This window comes from Nannobrachium achirus, assembly GCF_963921795.1.
Source record: "Nannobrachium achirus genome assembly, chromosome: 15".
In the NCBI taxonomy this organism is placed as follows: Eukaryota; Metazoa; Chordata; class Actinopteri; order Myctophiformes; family Myctophidae; genus Nannobrachium; species Nannobrachium achirus.
Window position 1 is genome coordinate 14,102,709 of NC_137822.1, and position 21,299 is coordinate 14,124,007.

The following is a 21,299-nucleotide window of genomic DNA, read 5'->3' on the forward strand; positions in this document are numbered from 1 at the left end:
GAGTGCCGCGCTGCGAGCTTGTATATCTGCTATTTTTGAAAAATCGTGAAAATGTGTGCAAGAAACCTATGTCAAGGACCCCCAAGATGATAGATATGTATTGGGCCACGGACCCCGATCTCAAAATATTTAGTTCCAGGGACCCCCAGAAGCAAAATTTGAGTTAGAAATGTTCGCTTAAAAAATACATATATTCAAAGATTTTCACACATTCTCACAACTTTTCAAAAATAGCAGATCTACAAGCTCACAGCACGGCACTCGGTGCCGCGCTGTGAGCTTGTATATCTGCTATTTTCCAATAGATAAAGTCATTAGGGCCCCTCCACCTTGGGCCCCAGTAACTCAGTCCCACTTTCCTACCCCTTGTGACGCCCCTGACCTCGTGGTGCGAGGCGTTGTGTGCTTGTAGATCTGCTGTTTTCACTACTGTTGTGCGACAGCCTTGTATGATGGGCTTTACTTTACAGGGCTTTAATAAGAAACGTACAAATTTGAAACTTTGGAGACACAAGGTTTCTTCCCGACAGTGACGATATTGCATGCAGAAGAAAAGGTTGAGAAACACTGCACTAGACTCCTCTCCTTAGATCCTCTTCAATAGGCTGCTCTCCTTGCCAATAACCCTCCATCCCTAAGTGTCCTCCTGGCCGCCCCCGTACACCCCAGCCTCACCCCTCACCCTCTCTCACACCCCTCAACTTTTTCCTTCCACCCTCCCCCATCTCTCTCCCTCTCCCTCTCTCCCTCTCTCTCTCTCTCTCTCTCTCTCCCTCCCTCCTCATCATGTATTTTTCATCATGGATGAGCCACAGGGGAAGGACAAGATTTTCCATGCATTTAAGCACACCACTTTTCAGGCATGTCCTGGGAAGAAAACTTTGAATGACTTATGAACAGATAGAGGTTGCGTGCGTGCGTGCTTGTGTGAGCGTGTGCGCGTGCGTGTGCGCGTGCGTGCGCGTGCGTGTGTGTGTGTGTGCGTGTGCGTGTGTGAGCGTGTGTGTGTGTGTGTGTGTGTGTGTGAAAGAGAGTGAGAAAGAGAGAGTGAGTGAGAGAGAAAAAGGAGAGAATCAGATACAGAGAGAAAAGATGGAAGAGAGGCAGTGAGACAGTGAAAGATGAACAGAGATACACGAGAGAGAGAGAGAGGGAATACATAGAGAGGAGAGAGAGAGAAGTGAGAGAGAGAGAGAGAGAGAGAGAGAGAGAGAGAGAGAGAGAGAGAGAGAGAAAGGGTAGAGCGTATGTGAGATGTCAGTGCAGGTCAATGTGTTGTGAGGTGATCTGAAGGATGTGTGGCTGAAATGCTTTTACATTGTGTTAAATGGGGGATTACGTGACTTTTACACCCATATATGGTCTCTGTCGGGGTGGGAAACCTCATATGTCCAACAAAAAAAAAGAATGTTACTTTTCGGGACTTTCCTGTGACGCTGTGATGTGATTAGTCGAGGACCCACATGGCCAAAAGCTCAAAGAAAAGAGGGGTACCCGTACCTGTGATTTTCTGCCGTACTTTTTATTTCAGTTTTATCTATTAGGTTGGTCATTAAGGTCCACAGAATGAGAGGCCTGCTCTGCCGGAAACATCGCGAAAAAAAGTTATGGCTATTTGTATATTCACAGTCCCATTGACTCCACTAGAAATATTAAAAAAAGAAAAAAAGTCTGCTTTAATTAGCATGTGAGTGGTCAAATTAGGGATTCTTCGTGATTCTGAATCCATTGCAAGCATTTGTTTTGCATGAAAAACATTCCTTGGGCAAGATATCAACCCCCCAAAACAGTCAAAAGTGATGAGTCATCACTTTTTTTCCACTTTTCACAGTTTTGGGCTGCCGAAAAGTAACCCAAGCAATGTTTTTTATGCAAAACAAATGCTTGCAATGGATTCAGAATCATGAAGAACCCCTAATTTGACCCCTCACATGCTAATTAAAGCAGATGTTTTTTTATTTTTTTAATATTTCTAGTGGAGTCAATGGGACAGTGAATATACAAATGGCCATAACTTTTTTTCGCGATGTTTCCGGCAGAGCAGGCCTCTCATTCTGTGGACCTTAATGATCAAACTAATAGATAAAACAGAAATAAAAAGTACGGCAGAAAATCACAGGTCCCCTCCCATTTTGAGGACTGGGTCCCCGACTAGATGGTGATCAAGTTAGAACATTCATATATTTCGATATTTCATATGGTCGATGTCGGGCAGAAACCTCGTATCTCCAAGTTTCAAATTTGTGTGTTTTTTTTCGTAAGGTAAACCCTGCTTCATCATGCAAGACTGCTGCATAAAAACTAGTGAAAATAGACAATCTAGCACAACAAGCACACAGCGCCTCGCGCCGGTTGAAAACCACCGATACAAGCGGATGAAACCGGCCTCTTATACTGTACATACTGTAGGTTGACGTGGCAGGGACGACCTCGCGGTCCCAGAACAGTGTTTAAATTGGTGCGGGGGGCCCTCCGGCTTCAGCTGTCATCCAGTCAGTCAACACCACCCCCCAAGCCATCATTCATCTCCACCTTTATTACTATAACCCATTCAGATCGGGTACACATTTTGTGTTTCATTATTTTATGCTTTAACCATTGAAAAATAGCAGATATACAAGCTCACAGCGCGGCACCGAGTGCCGCGCTGCGAGCTTGTAGATCTGCTATTTTTTTTAAATCGTGAAAAACTAAATTTTGACCCGATTCTATAAGTGTCTTTTGAATCCTTCTAAGATTTTTGGGGAAAAAAAACTATGTTTCTATGTCATCAATCTGGCCAGCCATCGTCAAAGAAAAGGTCCTTTTCACTTAACTGGAGCTCAGTTATTCTGTTCTTGAGAGACTACTATGTCAGTGGTTCTCAAACCTTTTCATGTGAAGGACCCCCAAACTGATATTTATTTGGCCACGGACCCCCATCTCAAAATATCTAGTTCCGGGGACCACCCAGAAGCAAAATTTGAGTTACAACCGTTCGCTTTGAAAATACATATACAGTATTTTCCGGACTATAAGGCGCACTTAAAAGCCTTTAATTTTCTCAAAAAACGACAGTGCGCCTTATAGTCCAGTGCGCCTTATATATGGATCATTCATTGACATTGACATTCCCTTTAGCACAGCTCCATCTGTTGGATGCATAAGCGTCTATTATGTGCGCCTTATAGTCAGGTGCACCTTATATATGAAAACAGTTTGAAAATAGACCATTCATTGACAGTGCGCCTTATAGTCAGGTGCGCCTTATAGTCCAGAAAATACTGTATTCAAAGATTTGCACACATTTTCACGACTTTTTTTCAAAAATAGCAGATCTACAAGCTCGCAGCGCGGCACTCGGTGCCGCGCTGTGAGCTTTGTATATCTGCTATTTTTCACTGGTTAAAGCAGTCGATAATCCTAGGCCTAAATGGGATAAACTCACTAATTCACCCTTTTTTGTACCTTCCTCCGTTGCCCCCTCCTCTGCTTTCGTCCCCCTTTGAGGTTGACACCGTGTGTCAGCGCTCTGGGAATCTGGACATCGTCCCCTGTCAGGTGGAAAGACCTGGTATGTCCAAAATAACCCCTTCCTTTTTATTTATTACCAGTGGTGGAAAGAAACTTACGGAGCCCCCTAGTGGCCACTGGAGGGGAAAAAAATATATAACGCTAATTCGTGGCCACGAATTACTATTTCGTGGGCATGAATTAGTATTTCGTGGCCACCAATTACTATTTCGTGGGCATGAATTAGTATTTTGTGGCCACCAATTACTATTTCGTGGGCATGAATTAGTATTTCGTGGCCACCAATTACTATTTCGTGGCCACCAATTACTATTTCGTGGCCACCAATTACTATTTCGTGGGCATGAATTAGTATTTCGTGGCCACCAATTACTATTTTGTGGCCACCAATTACTATTTCGTGGCCACGAATTAGCATTATATATTTTTTTTCCCTCCAGTGGCCACTGCGGGGCTCCGTAGAAACTAAGTACATTTACTCAAGTACGGTATTTTAGTATGTCCTATGTCCAATGCTTTTAATTCTACTCCACTACATCTCAGAGGAAAATATTGTACTTTCACTCCATTACAATTACATGAAAGCTTTACTTACTAGTTACTTCGATTATTATTACAAAACAACACTAATCACTTCAGCCCTTTCGGCCATTTGAAAGTAGCAGATCTACAAGCTCAAAATGTGTCGGTGAGCTTGTAGATCGTCTATTTTCTTTTTTTTTTCACTATTGAACATGTGACATGGGACATTTCTGCACAATGAGTACTTTTACTTTTGTACTTTAAGTACATTTTGATACCAATACTTTTGGATTTTTACTCAATTAAGTACATTTTTAATTTCCGGACTCTTACTTAACAGAAACAGAGAAAAAAGTTAAGCACAGCTGAGGCGCATGTCACTGTCCAGCTGAAGCTCGTTGACACTTGTTAATGCTACTTGCGTCAAGCAAATATGTTGTATTTCTGCAGATTTGGAACAGTTATTTCTATAATGAATATTAATTCAGTTCCCTGGCATAAAAGGGGGAAATAATAACACCAAAAACAAAATAAACAAAGATCTGAATCAGTATCGGGTATCGGCTAGATTGTTATTTTAAACATCGGTATCGGCCAATAATCTCTATATCGATGCATCCCTACTGAGAATCGTTGCTCTATACATCCATGGTGAGTGTAATATAATGAATATATCGTTGTTGTCGGTCGGAAACCTTGTACGTCCAAAACCGTTCTGCTGCTATTTTCACTAGTCTTGTGCGACAGTCTTGTATGTTGAAGCAGGGCTTTACTTTTACGAAATAAAAAATACAAATTTGAAACTTGGAAATACGAGGTATTCCGACAGTGTGGTCTCTGTAACCCTAGGAAAACTCATGTCCAAACACGCGGCCAAATAAAAATCATTGTTGGGGATCCGCGTTGGCACAGGAAAGCGTTTGAGAACCACTGATTCATATACAGGGCATTTGTAGAACCGTCCCTCAGGTTCTTCAATGGGTTCAAACACATAACATGGCCGTGCTGGGTGGTATAGCTCAGCCCCAGACTGCCAGAGGATTCTTTTCAGCAGCAGAACGAACACAGGTGGAGAACAGAACACAAACAGGTGGTTTTACAAGGGTTGTGTCACGGCGTGTCAAAGGAGGAAGTGCTAAGAAGTCGTTTTAAACGCCTCTCAGCCACTCCGTTAGAGCATAAAAACCATTAACATGAGCCATGGTTTATGAGGAAGGAAGGATGGATGGATGGATGCTACCAACTGTAATGAAGGCCTCCCCTGAACTCAAGGAAAGGGCCCTTGGGGTGTAGTTCCCTTCAATGAGAGCGGAGCGCATGCATGCACCGGTGTAAAGTAACTACAGTACGTACATTTACTCATGTACTGTAGCCAGTTTTTTGGAGCTGTGTGGAACACAAGCTCCCTATACGTGGCCGTGTGTGTAGGTATGTGGGTGGGTATGTGGGTATGTGGGTCTGTGGGTCTGTATGTAGCCTGTATGTAGTAACCCTGGGTGACCAGAGAGGTGCTGTTGAGTCTAGCCTGCCCTGAGCATCAACTGCAACACACACACACACACACACACACACACACACACACACACACACACACACACACACACACACACACACACACACACACACACACACACACACACACACACACACACACACACACACACACACACACACACACACAGCTCCACTTCGAACAGAGGTTCGATTTTACTTTAATGAACTATTTCAAATTTGACCATATATACATTTATTTTTCGGCTATTGAAAATAGCCGATCTACAAGCTCACAATGCGTTGTGTCATTGTGAGCTTGCAGATCTGCTATTTCAAAAGATCTTTACACATTTTATCCATTTGAAAACTTGTGAAATGGGACATTCTGCACAATGAGTACTTCTACTGTTGGTAGGATACTTTAAGTATATTTTGATACCAATACCTTTGCACTTTTACTCAAGTACATATTTAATTCCGGACTTTTGCTTGTAACGGTAGTTGCGACTGTCAGGTCGCAGTCACTATCAAAACCTCCACCGGCTGCCAGTCAGTCCGTCCATCCGTCCATCAGTCTGTCTGTCCGTCATGTCACATCACGTCACACTTTTGCCCTACACATATCTCCGCTACCGTTGCCCCTATCCATGCCAAACTTTGCACACACTCTCCTTGGCTGCCAAACCACAACCTGCACCCCTCATTTCTCACATTGCCCTCTTCTAGCGCCACCATGAAGCCGATTCTTGCAAAACACATTTTTGGACACTGCTCTTAATTTTTTATTTTTTTTTTATCACGCAAATCGGTACACAGTATGTCTACAGTCATCAACATGGATCTGTCCCATTTAGCGCCACCATCAGGCCGATATTTACATGCGACCTGCCGGTCGCTTATCTCCCGATTATGGAGTCTTACTGGTATTTCTATATTGTAGGAGTGATACTATGTTGCTTGAGTAAAACTAAACAAGCAGAGTGTGTCCACCACTGAGTGCATGAAGAGAGAAACTGGATGGGAAAGAGAGAGAGAGAGAGAGAGAGAGAGAGAGAGAGAGAGAGAGAGAGAGAGAGAGACAGACAGACAGACAGAGTGAGTGGTGGAAAAAGTACTCACGCTTGTAGATCGTCTAATTTCTAACAGCCAAAGTACAGTTTATATAGGGCTCAAGTGGTTAACGTATGTTTTATGATAACAATCAAAATCTACAAAGTAACTACATTGTGTAACTAAAGTTCTAAAATAAATATAATGGAGCCAAAGTTCAATATTTGCCTATATTTGTGATGTAGTGGAGTAGAAGTAAAAGTAAACTGAAAACGGGAAGTACTTCGTTTTTTAGGGGGGGGGGGGGGGGGGACAGTAGACTGACAGGAAATGGGGGGAGAGATGGGGAGTGACATGCGGCAAATATTGTCCGGATCGGGAATTGAACCGGTGGCCCCATCAGATAAGTGTTTTGCGCCTGGACCAGTATAGGCTAGCGGCGCCCCGGGAAGTATTCAGTTACTTTACACCACTGGGGAGGAGGGTGGTCTGTCCATTAACCCGTCATGGCGAGAGGAATTGACTGGGGAGGGAGAGCGCGAGGTCAAGGGGGAACACATGACCCGTCAGCCCCCTGACCAAGCAGGGCCAGACAACAGAGAGGATGTGCACTGCCTCTCAAACCGTCTCATTTCAAAAACGAACACCCCAGGGGTGTCGCAACAAATTCTGTGCCCTGGGCACAAGGATTCACTGCGGGCCCCCTATGAATGTTCTTCATAGGGGGAGGGGGTTTAACCCATTTAGACTGGGAACGCATTATTACACGTTATTTTGTGCTTTAACTATTGAAAAATAGCAGATACAAGCTCACAGCGCAGCAACAAAAAAATAATGTATTTGGCAACGGACCACCATCTCAAAATATTTAGTTCCAGGGACACCCCAGAAGCAAAATTTGAGTTACAAATGTTCGCTTAAAAAATACATATATTCAAAGATTTTCACGACTTTTCAAAGATAGCAGATCTACAAGCTCGCCCTAGTAACTCAGTCCCACTTTCCCCCCCTTGTGACGCCCCTGAGGAACCCCCTAGTTAGTGTGGTCGCCATAGGCCAGCGGTCCCCAAACTTTTTAGCCCGCGATCCAAAAGAAAAATGAGGCGCTTGTCTGTGAAAATAGCCAATCTACAAGCTCACAACGTGTCGCTTTGCCCCGTATATATGAAACCTCATATGTCAAAAAACTGTTTTTTCAGGATCTAAATAAAAAAAAATAGCAAACAAAAAGGCAGATCTAAAAGCTCAAAACGCGTCACAATTGTGACACCTTTTGAGCTTGTAGAGATAAGAGGTGGCAGCAACGATTATGTAACAATAATGAATACACTTCGTCACTGTGTCAGGAAGGAACCTCGTATCTCCAAGTTTCAAATGTGTATATATATATTTTTTTTTTTTCATAAATTAAAGCCCATACAAAAGTGTCCCACAACAGTAGTGAACATAGGCGACCTACAAGCACACAACACGTGTTAACTCTCAGATACCTGGAACGCGCCCGAGTCGCGTTAGATTTTAACCACTTTAACCATGATTTTATGCTTTAACTATTGAAAAATAGCAGATATACAAGCTCACAGCGCGGCACCGAGTGCCGCGCTGCGAGCTTGTAGATCTGCTATTTTTGAAAAATCGTGAAAACGTGTGCAAGTCTTTGAACATCTTTGACCCGAGCTTTGACACGACTTCTAAATCCTTCTTCTAAATCATGTTGTTCTCAAACCTTTTCATGTCAAGGACCCCCGAAATTACATGTATTTGGCCGCGGACCCCCATCTCAAAATATGTTGTTCCAGGGACCCCCAGAAGCAAATATTCGCTTTTAAATAGATATATTCAAATACTTGCAAAAAAAAAAATCTTGATTTTTCAAAAATAGCAGATCTACAAGCTCGCAGCGCGGCACTCGGTGCCGCGCTGTGAGCTTGTATATCTGCTAATGGGTTAAAATAACAATAAAGGAAGGTTTGGACATACTGTACAAGGTTTCCTCCGGACAACAATGGCTTGTTTTCCCATGCAGCAGTGAGGGAGCACTAGAGCTGTCACAATTATTACATAACTGCCTAATCGCAATTATTTGACATAATCACGATTATGTTTCATAATCGTCATAATCGTTATCGTTTCCATGTGGAGAGATTTTCATATATATATATATATTTTTAAGTAAAAAAATTGTGGAAATAGCAGATCTACAAGCTCACAACGCGTTGCATTTTTGATGACATCAGGGATCTCCATATATGGGCATAAAAGGGATTCTGTCAGTGTGGTTCCCCTGACATCACAGTGATGTCAGAGCTTGATGTCAGAGTGGCAAACCCATAGACCGTAAAAAAGCGTACACGTCCAGACAGACAGACAGACAGACAGACAGACGGACGGACGGAGACATGATGTGCCGTTTCTCATACTAAACTGTGACTTTCGGTCTCAACTAGACTTGAGTGGCGGTGATGATCGATCAGTCCACAAAGAAATCAGCGCAGCCAGATTGTTGCAGGAGAATCAAGCAAACTTTCTACGAAAACACAAACAAAAGAAGAGACTTTGGGCCACGTGAGCGCTTTAAACGTAACTTTTTTTAAATCGATGTACGGCTACGAGCTCATGAGCTTTTCAAAACAAATATCAACTATCAATATTTACGTGTGACTTTACAGAAAAAGCTACTTATAATAAGCAGACATGGCAACTGAAATAAATGTGCCCCCCCCCCCCCCCTCCCAACAAAAAGGGGGGGGGGGGGGGGGGTTGAAATGAAAGGCGTGTGAAAACAATGCTAAATGGTGAGGGGGGGGGGGCTTGTTAGTTCTAGGAAAGACTCTTACTGTCTTGCTTCTGCAGAGCATGCACGCACAGGGGCGTCACAAGGGGGGGGGGGGGGAGGAGTGGGACTGAGTTACTAGGGCCCAAGGTGGAGGGGCCTTAATTATGTTATACTTTAGCTATTACAAAAAAATAGCAGATATACAAGCTCACAGCACGGCACCGAATGCCGCGATGTGAGCTTGTAGATCTGCTATTTTTGAAAAGTCATGAAAATGTGTGCAAACTTTGTATATAGGGGCGGCATAGCTCAGGGGTAGAGAAACTGAAGGGTATAAATCCCGAAGGGTTCCCAGTTCGAATCCGGGCTCCCCCTGAGTTAATGTCGAAGGGTCCTTGGGCAAGACTCTGAACCCCTAATTGCCTCCGGTGAGCAGGTTGGTGCCTTGCATGGTTTCCTCCGCCACCGGTGTATGAATGGGTGTGTGAATGGGTGAATGTAATGCACAATCTATGTAAAGCGCTTTGGATTAAAAGCGCTATATAAATGCACCATTTACCATTTTTATAGGCCTATGTATTTTTTTAGCAAAGATTTTCAATCAAATGTTGCTTCTGGGGGGGTCCCTGGAGCTAAATATTTTGAGATGGGGGTCCGTGGTCAAATACATATCGATTTGGGGGTCCTTCACGTGAAAAGGTTTGAGCACCACTGACATAGAAACATAGTTTTTTTTTAAAAACCTTTGATTTGAAATATTCAAAGACTTGCACAAATTTTCACGATTTAAAAAAGAAATAGCAGGTATACAAGCTCGCAGCGCGGCACCGAGTGCCGCGCTGTGAGCTTGTATATCTGCTATTTCTCAATAGTTAAAGCACAAAAGAACGTGTAATAACGCGTTCCCAGTCTAAATGGGTTAAACACCATCCCCCTATATAGAACATTCATGGGGGGGCCAGCAGTGAATCCTTGTACCCAGGGCCCAGAATTTGGTGCGACACCCCTGGGCGCGCATGCATGCTCTAGAGCTCCGCATCCCCTGCCAGCCAGATTCCTAAATACAACTACACGTTAAGTGGTAACAGGCTTGCCGCGTGAAGGCTAGAAAAATAAACGCGAGAGACCTCACAACCATTGTTTCGGCTCTGCATATGTGGCACATTGTTCATCCAGAATTCCACAATTATGGAGGAATTTGGAAATGTTTGTAGTGTGCGGCCCTTCTCTCCGCGAAGTCTCCCCAGACATACCATAATCAAAGCAAAATAAGCAACCACTTGGGGAGCTTATCTCATATTTTTGAGCGGTGGTAGACCGCTCCATAGCATGGCCGTGTGTGTATCCGTGTATGTATCCGTCCGTGTGTGTATGTAGCCTGAACTACCACTCAGTGACCAGAGAGGGTGATGTTGAGTCTAGTCTGAGCATCAACTGCAATACTCTCTCTCTCACACACACACACACACACACACACACACACACACACACACACACACACACACACACACACAGGCACCCCCCCCCCCCTCCCCACGACCACCGCTCAGTTCACACGGGTGTGATTTTTTTTTCTTCTTGTGACTTTCGAAATTATTTTTTTTCCTCCTCTCTCCCCCCTCTCTCCCTCTCTCCCTCTCTCCCTCCTCTCTCCCTCTCTCCCTCTCTCCCTCTCTCCCTCTCTCTCTCTCTCTCCCTCTCTCCCTCTCTCTCTCTCTCTCTCTCATATCCTTCACAAGACCATCATTCATATGTCTGGGAGGAGGGAGTTTCTGATATTCGTTGCCGTGGGGCATTTAGGCCTGAACCCATTATGACGCAATATTTTATGCTTTAAATGTAAAAAAAATAGCAGATATACAAGCTCACACGAGCTTGTAGATCTGCTATTTTTGAAAAATCGTGAAAATTAGATTTTTGACCCGATTACATAAGTGTCTTTTGAATCGGTCTGAGATTTTTGGAAAATAAATATGTTTCTATGTCAGCAATCTGGCCAGCCATCGTCAAAGAAAAGGTCCTTTTCACTTGACTGGAGCTCAGTTAGTCTGTTCTTGAGAGACTACTATGTCAGTGGTGCTCAAACCTTTTCATGTGAAGGACCCCCAAAATGATATTTATTTGGCCACGGACCCCCATTTCAAAATATTTAGTTCCAGGGACCACCCAGAAGCAAAATTTGAGTTACAAACGTTCGCTTTGAAAATACATATATTCCAAGATTAGCACACATTTTCACGACTTTAAAAAAAATAGCAGATCTACAAGCTCGCAGCGCGGCACTCGGTGCCGCGCTGTGAGCTTGTATATCTGCTATTTTTCAATAGTTAAAGCATAAAATATTGCGTCATAATGTGTTCAGGTCTAAATGGGTTAAGAAAGAATGTAAATAAAACAAATGCAGATACAAGGTTTCTGCCCCGATTGCAATTTGTAGCTGGTGCCAAAACCAGAATTGAACCACACTTGATGATGAATGGACTAGTAATGGTCAGTTGTGGACAGTAACAAAAATGTACGTTTACTCGAGTACTGTAGAATTTGTACTTAAATTACATATTTGATATACTTGTACAATACTTGAGTGCATACTTTTTTACAGTACATCTCAGAGGCAAATATTGCACTTTTTTTTTACCCCACTACGATTATTTAAACATTTTAAGTTACAAATTACTTTTGTCGTACTACAAAAAAAATCCATTAAGCCCCATTTTCTTCTACTTCACCCGTTCAAAAATAGCTTATCTACATGCAAGCATAATTGATACCCCTTGGTGGTCCTCAGAGTTACGACAGGGGGTCCTCCAAATCTTTGTGTAATAGAATGTTTTCCCCCCCTCCTTCTTTATATTAACCACGTGAACCCTAGCGTCCATATTCGGAGAACTTTAGCCAAAAATAGCAGATCTACAAGCTCACAACGCCTCACGCTGCGAGGCGTTATAAGCTTGTAGATCAGCTATTTTTAAGTATTGACGATTCAAGTGGTTAAATATCTGAACATACAAATTGACATGAATCCAAAATCCACAGATGATTGTGCTGTCAAACAATGAAACTATATGGAATCTATGAAAAGGTTGTGAGGGGTCCCTGTTTCATGTCTCTCTCTCAACTAAGGGGTCCTTGGCCTGAAAACGTTGAAGACCCCTGTACTACAACGTCACACAACAGCATCAAAAGTATAGCGGATCCCCAGCTCAAAAACGCGGCGCCACCTTTGCCGTTTTTTTTTAATCCTGACAAAGTAACAGTTTCGGGCATTCCGCCCGACAGAGGCCATATTTAACAACCGTTTTAAACAACCGAACGTCGCCAAAAGACACGGCCCGCTTATAGCTTTACTATGGTCAAAAAACTGACATGTGTCCTTGATTAGGGGGAAGGAAACACACCAGAAATACACCAGTAATCTCGTACAATAGACCCCTACAAGGTCTTTTTAGTCCTTTTCCCCCCAGTTTTCTTTTTTTCTCCGCCATGACAGCATCCAAAAACCTCGACAAGCATTCGAGTTTTGGTCAATTGTGTTTCTTTTTTCTTCTTCTTTTTTTTTTCCCTTCTCGTTTTTCCCTGGCGTATAACCACATGGACCCCCTACAATGGCCACAAAATGTCTCAGTCTACTGTGTTGAGCTCCAGTTGCGCCAAGTAACAAACAATCATACTACTGAATGCCTTTCAAGGTCCCTGACAGAAAAACCCCTCTAATAAATTATAAAGTCCACTTGCCAGCTTTCAATCACGCTGTGTTGCGGTGCAAGGAAGAAAACATTCTCCTCTCTGGAGATGGACGCCACATTTGTAGGAAATTAATCTCTTGTCCTTTTCTCATTGTCTCTTCTGCTTAAACCCATTCAGAACGGGTACACATTATGTTGCATTATTATTTTGTGCTTTAACTATTGAAAAATAGCAGATATACAAGTTCACAGCACGGCACCGAGTGCCGCGCTGCGAGCTTGTAGATCTGCTATTTTGAAAAATTGTGAAAATTAGAATTTTGACCCGATTCTATAAGTTTCTTTTGAATCCTTCTAAGGTTTTTTGAAAAACCTATGTTTCTATGTCAGCAATATGGCTAGCCATCGTCAAAGAAAAGGTCCTTTTCACTTAACTGGAGCTCAGTTAGTCTGTTCTTGAGAGTCTACTGTGTCAGTGGTTCTCAAACCTTTTCATGTGAAGGACCCCCAAACTGATATGTATTTGGCCACGGACCCCAGTCTCAAAATATTTAGTTCCAGGGACCATCCAGAAGCAAAATTTGAATTACAAACGTTCACTTTGAAAGTACATATATTCAAAGATTTGCACACATTTTCACGACTTTTTCAAAAATAGCAGATCTACAAGCTCGCAGCGCGGCATATATCTGCTTTTTTCACTGGTTAAAGCATTCAATAATGCTAGACCTAAATGGGTTAAAGTCAGCCCATCAAAAAAGAAAATAACAAAAAAACACCCTTCTGGAAGGATGTGTCGGCAACGCTTGGTAATCATATAAACAACCAACATTCTTTGAACAATCTGTAACATGATTTCATATTTGATCGTGTTTTGAGAGCGGTGAGGATTTCTCCAGGAGTACCCCACCTCTCCTTTGGAGGTATATCTTGTTGCTGTCGGGGCAGAAAACCTTGTATCTCCTAGTTTAACTCTCAAATAAATGGAACGCGCCCGAGTCGCGTTAGATTTTAACCACTTTAACCATTATTTTATGCTTTAAGTTATTGAAAAATAGCAGATATACAAGCTCACAGCGCGGCACCGAGTGCCGCGCTGCGACCTTGTAGATCTGCTATTTTTGAAAAATCGTGAAAATGAGTGCAAGTCTTTGAATATCTTTGACCCGATCTTTGACCCGACTTCTAAATCCTTCCTCTAAATCATGCTGTTCTCAAACTTTTTCATGTCAAGGACCCCCAGAATTACAGGTATTTGGCCACGGACTCCCATCTCAAAATACGTTGTTCCAGGGACCACCCAGAAGCAAATATTTGATTTACAAATGTTCGCTTTTAAGTAGATATATTGAAAGACTTGTAAAATAAATCATGATTTTTCAAAAATAGCAGATCTACAAGCTCGCAGCGCGGCACTCGGTGCCGCGCTGTGAGCTTGTATATCTGCTATTTTTCAATAGTTGAAGCAGTCAATCATCCTAGTCCTAAATGGGATAATGCCCTCTACCTCATCATACTAGAGTGTCGCTGAAAATAGACAATCTACACAATGCGACACATTGTGAGCTTGAAGATCCGCTGTGTTCACTATTTCCGAAACATCTTGGACCGTTTCCTGACAAAAGTAAAGGTTTTGGACATACAGGGCAGGCACAGGGTTTTTACGATAGGTATGTCTATATATCGTCATTGTCGGGTGGAAACCTTGTATGTCCAAAATTAAGAAACCTGTTTGTTTTGTATTCATCATCTTAAAAAACGATATAAGTGAAAATAGCAGATCTACAAGCACACAACGCCTCGCACCGCAAGGCGTTGTGTGCTTGTAGATCTGCTATTTTCACTACTTTTGTGCGACACTTTTATATGATGAAGTAGGGCTTTTAATCTACCAAAAAAACATTTGGGTTTGGGGGTAGACAAAAGATTTTCTGGGCTCCACTGTTCGCTACCAAGAAGAACGCTGTCCACTAGTTGTATTTGTTTGGCTCCTGCCTAAAAGGATTTGTTCAGACTGTAGGCAAAAGAAATAAATGAAAGTAAAATATGATCATTAGGACTGACTGTTTTTTGCTAAACCAATATGGGAACCAATTCTGTACAATAAAATGGGGGAGAAAGTGTTTTTTGCCCCTGGGGCCACCAACTCCATGTTGGTGGAGAAACAGGAGCTTGTTCATGAATCATGGGATCCTTACCCTGAGCACCCTGTAGACAATATGCCTTCCGGTGTGTTCCAAGATTTCTAGCGGAAGTCTGCGTTTAACGGACGTTACGTCATGCGGTGCGGGTCTGTTTACATTCCCCAGCGAAAAAACTAAAATAGATTGTAGCTCTTAACTCGCTCGTAATAGGTGTAACATTGCTTGAATCAATGTTTTTGTTTGTATATCGTTTATTGCGAGCGCAACCGACGGAGCAGGAGACGTAGACCAGAGTTTTTCGTGCAGGGAATACGTTTGCAAGAACACAGCACTGTGAAAAAAATACAGCTTCCGGTGAAATTCCTACGGCGGAAGTTGAACGCTTTCTGCCTTCTATTGTCACCAGTCTTTTCTCTTCGGAGATGAGTAAGCCTGGCTACGCGAGGCTATACCCTGAGGGATTTTGCCTGTCAATCATTGCCTCTGGAGAAAGAGTGGGGAGGGGAGGGGAGGGGAGGGGAGGGGCTGGGAGGAGAGGGGGCGGGATTGCCCTTCTGTGACATCAAATAGGGGGACCAATCATTTAACTTTTCTGCCTAATAATTCAAGGTAAATAGGAGGTAGGTATATCACGTGACAACAGGGATGCGCCATAGCTCACCATGGGTGCCAGAACTCGCAGTGTGATGAAATACATGACATGAACAAACCTGGAAGAAACACTATTTATGAACGACTGAGACCTTTGTCATATAATCTGTTCAGGAATATAAAAGAAAATATATCAAAGATATTTTTACAATCACTTGCTTTTCAATGTGCACAGTGCATAATGAAATAATAATAATAACAGTAAATAATTATCGTTTCTGTCTCCGAAGTATCGCGAGATTGGATAGACTATCCACCGAGAACGGTGGATAGTCTCGTGATACTGGCACCCATGGTGAGCTTCATGGCGCATCCCTGTCGTCATGTGATGTCCCTACCTCCTATTTACCTTGTAATAATTCAGGAAACCCCAGAACACAGAAAATCCACTGAATGTGAATGGCAGTATTGATACTTTTGGTACAACCATTGGCGTGAGGCACTGATTGAACCGGGCCAAGGCTGAGTTGGACGGTCCAACCCCAGAGGACACCCCGGCAGGCCACACAGCCTGGGGGTTGAGTTACACTCAGGCTGCAGCCCTAAGGGTCAGGAGACGGTGGGACTGGATGTTGTCGCTGTCGGATAGAAACCTCCCATCTCCATATTCATATTCTATTGTTTCTTTTTGAAAATTAAAGCCCTACTTGATCACACTACAGCATCACACAAAAGCACCAGTAAGACTCCCTAATCGGGAGATAAGCGACCGTCAGGTCGCATACACAAACTTTAGAAGGCAATGGTAGGCAGTCAGGAGGGAATATGGGAAATGGGACAGATCCATGTTGATGACATGACTGTAGAGACACTGTGTGCCGCTTTGCGTGATTTTAGGGTAAAATCTGTAGGAGCAGTGTCCAAACATGTGTCTTGCAAGAATCGGCCTCATGGTGGCGCTAGAAGAGGGCCATGTGAGAAATGACAGCGTCACACAAAAGCATCAAAAGTAACAGATCTGCACGCTCAAAATGAAGCAACGTGCAAGGAGCTTGTTTGTGGATCTGCTACTTTTGCTGTTTTTCTATTTTAACCCTTTGCCGTCCGAAATAGAATGGTGGTTGGTAGATTAGCCGTGAAATTTCTATTATTGTATTGTGATCTGAGACATAATATTATGTTTATAAACATGAGCCCGCCGCCCCTCCTTCTTGGACAGCGCCGTTGTTTTTTCTTTTTTTTTTCCCCTCAGGTCATTAGCTCACCGTGATTTTCTCGATCTCCGTTGGGATAAAGTGGTGGTTTTGGCCGAGCATCGATCTCCCCGTGCGTTTCGCGTGCGCGATCCGCGCGCATAACGATCCATGCATATAGTCCAGGAGTGACTGAACAGTCGATGTGTCCACTTTGGATAGCCTAGCACCTAGCACTCCAGCTCTGCTAGTGCTAACGTCCAAACAACAAGTGGGTGGGAGGAAGGAAGGCTGAAGAAGGAGAGGCCATGAGAGTCACTTCTGTTTCATGTCAGAGCAGCCACGAGCCACCGATGGACGAGCGGTGACTAGGGAAGGTTAGACGATCGCCGATTTTCGGATCAACATCATTTATTCCGGTTTTAATGACAAAGTCCGGGAAAGTACGGCGTGGCTGAGACTCCTTGCTGGGATGTGCGATATACTACGGTTTTAACATTAACACTTGGGGAGCCAAACGCGTTCAGGGACGAGTTATGGCCACTAGATGTCACCCTGCCACAGGAAGTTATATCGTCGAGGGACGAGTCAACAAATAGTTAACTTTTCGAGACCGCAGCTTCCCTTTGCATGCCCTGAATCCATTACGTCACCCAGCCAGGGCAGGAAGCCCCCTGTCTCTCCCCACACGGAAGGATTTTACATGGCTTTAGATTCTACTTTGAAACATAAGAACGGCTTTATCTGAGAATGAGGTAAAAACAGCCCCATGGAGGCAGAGAGCTGATTGTTTTCACGGCGACACTTTACCGCGAATTTACCGCGATTTTTTTACCGCGAGTTTCGCGAGCGTTTGTAAACAAATGGAGTACCTCCTCAATCTTCTCTGGACACGCACGTGCACACGCACGAAGCTTGCGGGGCTCATCAAAACATAACGTAAGTCAATGGTGGCACCAGCAACAGCTATAAATGTTATAAACCTTGGCCGCCCATGTGTTAAGGGGCTCCCCGTGGCTTACAAAGTGTTAATCCCGAAAACAGTTTTGGACATGTGAGTGTTCCACCCGACAGAGACGATATCGTCACTGTCGGGCAGAAACCTTGTATCTCCAAGTTTCAAATTTGTTCATTTTTTCGCAAAGTAAAGCCCTGCTTCATCATATGGCCGTCGCACAAAAGTAGTGAAAACAGCTGATCTACAAGCACACAACGCCTAAATCATTTTAAAAATGATACATACAAAACAAACAGTTTTGGACATGTGAGTTTTCCACCTTGACAGAGACAGAGATATATAAAACTATCTTCAGGGACACCAGTGTGGGAAGATATGTTGTTGCGTGACTCACTCCAGACATGCGATGCAAACAGCGGGGGTACGATTACAGTTTTTTGAAGGTATCGAACCAAAAATGATTCAACAATATCAAACAAGCATCAGTTATAGAATTAAAGCCGCAATCCATAAGATGTGTGACTCAAGGGATCCAAACAAAGGTCTTAACAGTGAGGCCAAGACGTTGCAACGCCTGATATTGCACTTTGAGTTTCATGTCAAACCAATTGTCAACCACTAGTGTTACTCCTACCCGAACACAGGGTCTAAATCAAGGGTCTTCAACAGGGGGCCTGGGACCCCTAGGGGGTCCTCAGAGTTACTACTGGGGGTCCTCTAAATCTTTGTCTGAGAGAGACTATTTTTCCCCCCTTTTTTATAATAACCACTTGAACCCTAGCGTCCATATTCTGACAACTTTAGCCAAAAATAGCAGAACTACAAGCACACAATGCCTCGCAGCGCATATTTACGGTTCAAGTGGTTAAATATCTGAAAACACACATTAACATGAATCCAAAATACACTGATGATCGTGCTGTCAAACAATGAAACTCTATGATTCTGAGAACTTTAGCCAAAAATAGCAGATCTACAAGCACACAACACCTCGCAGCGCGAGGCGTTGTGAGCTTGTAGATTGGCTATTTTCGGCTAAGCGCTTTGGTGTAGAGGGGAAAAAGAGCAGACTAAGTACATAGTGAAAGGTCATATCTGAAAACACACATTAACATTAATCCAAAATACACTAATGATCATGCTGTCAAACAATGAAATCTATGATTGTGGGGGTCCCTGCTTCATCTCTCTCTCAAACTAAGGGGTCCTTGGGCTGAAAACATTGAAGACCCCTGGTCTACATAGAAGAGCACGGAGACCACCTCCAACCACTGCAGGTCTTATTCGCCAAAAACTGTAAACATGGCTGTGGTTTCATTGCAAATGTAAAGAGACATGTAAAAAAGAAAAAGCGATCTTACTTGTGAGGCGACGAGCGGTTGAAGCACGTCTTGGTGACGTCGGTGATGTTGGGGTTGCAGCAGTCTCCCGAGTCGTAGAAGAAGTTCTCCCAGTTGCACTCGGGGTCGCACACCCCGTTCCCTTGCTTGTGGTCGGGGCAGCGGCTCCGGTGCCCGGACATGCAGTCGCCCGCGTCGAACCCCGTGAGCGGGTGGTTGCACTCGGGGTCGCAGGCGTCGTCGCCCACCTTGCTGATGTCACAGTTGGCCAGTATCAGCCGGTTGCGGAGGGACGAGTTGGTGACGTTGTGCACGCTCAGCTCCCAGGTGATGTTGTAGGGGCCGAAGGCGTCGTTGAGCTGCTGGTGCTGCAGGCTGATCTGGTGGTCGGACACGGTCGGCCTCCGCCGCGCGTCGTCCCACACGTTGATGACGCGGTAGCGCACCACCTTGGGCCGGCGGAAGGTCCACAGGGCGTTGTAGTTCCGGATGACCTCCACGTTGTCGCAGACGGTCTGGCCGCACGCCGGGGGCTCCAGGGTGGTGTCGAGGAAGCCCTCGCCGTGCACGAAGCCGGGCCGCCCGCCGCCCTCCGCCTGCTGCTCGGGCTGGGGGAAGCTCCCGTCCTTCACGGTCAGCCACTTTCGCGCCGGGTGCTCGAAGGTCTCTCGGATGACGAGCTGGGGGCCGTCCTGGGGGTCCTCGTGGCCGTGCATGTCCCGGATGATGTGCCTCTGCGCCCGGGCCTGCCGCCAGAGACCCACCCTTTCCACCGCGCCTCGGTAATTGTGATTCAGCGCGTTCCCCCCGATCATTAACACTTTGCACTTTTTCGTCAGGTGACTGAAAACGTCGCCCGACTGCTCCCGGCTGACGCCCACTTGGGCGCCGTTGACAAAGAGTTTCATGTAGACGCCGTCGTACGTGACGGCCAGGTGCGCCCACTGGTTGGGCACGTAGCGGGCGTTGGAGTGGATGGAGGTCACTTTGTGCGCGCGGTCCGTTTTGAGGGAGAAAAAGAACCGAGGGTCGCGGTTGCCTTGTTCGCTGACCGCCTGGATTCCCAGCAACCATCCTCGATCGCTGGAGGCGTAGAAACATTTGTCATAAAGACCTGAGGACAGAGAGAGAGAGGAGAAGACGGGTCAGTCTATAGTCGGGGACCCACAAGCCCAAAAGCTCAAGGAATAGGGTTGAGCCTGTGATGTTCTGCTGCACTTTTTATTTCTGTTTTATCTATTAGGTTGGTCATTAAGGTCCATGACTCATCACTGTGATGACTGTGAAAAGTGATGAGTCATCACTTTTCACAGTTTTGTTGGTCCTTTTTCTAGCCTAAGGAATGTTTTTCATGCAATGGATTCAGAATCATGAAAACCCCCCAGTTTGACCCTCACATGCTACTTAAAGAAGATTTTTTCTTTTTATATATATATATTTATTTTCCTGTGTAGTGGAGTCAATGGGACAGTGATATACAAATGGCCATAACTTTTTATTCGAGATGTTTCCGGCAGAGCAGACCTCTCTGGACATTAATGACCAAACTAATAGATAAAACAGAAATAAAAAGTGCGGCAGAACATCACAGGTCCTCTCCCATTTTGAGGGACTGGGTCCCCGGCAACTATGTGTGCGTGCGTGCATGACACCAAGAGACACATGAAGAAAGCCATGACGACAGGAGGGAGGACGAAGAGACAGAAAGCATTATTCTGACGTTCCCCCACGCGAAGAACAGGCTGGATCTCAGTCAGGGAACACACTGAGCCATGAGTCAGAGTAACATGCCAACTAAATATTTCACCCCTCGTTCATTTGTATACTACGTTATCATACTGAGACCTGCATGAGGCCCGCTCTAAAAACACCTTCTACATTCTGCAGTTCTCACGCTTACAAAAACATTTGAATGTATTTTTTATTTTTTTAAGAATAGCAGATGTGCAAGATCGCAGCACGGCACAAAGTGACGCACTGCCAAATTGTACATCTGCTATTTTGCGAATAGCCAGTGAGAAAATCTAAAGCA

The 21,299-nt window shown here is 44.3% G+C and overlaps 1 protein-coding gene and 1 long non-coding RNA gene across 2 annotated transcripts in view; one reads left to right on the plus strand and one right to left on the minus strand.

Annotated features, from left to right (window-relative positions):
• pappaa (pregnancy-associated plasma protein A, pappalysin 1a) overlaps positions 1 to 21,299 on the minus strand; it is a gene marked incomplete at both ends in the record, with an annotated part of 282,732 nt that overhangs the window by 243,932 nt on the left and 17,501 nt on the right. Inside the window, 1 exon segment of the mRNA XM_080743260.1 lies at positions 19,289 to 20,381. Coding sequence (XP_080599386.1) covers positions 19,289 to 20,381 — 1,093 coding nt within the window.
• The window catches only part of LOC308299483, a 711,129-nt gene that overhangs the window by 28,396 nt on the left and 661,434 nt on the right, over positions 1 to 21,299 (plus strand). The window lies entirely within an intron of this gene.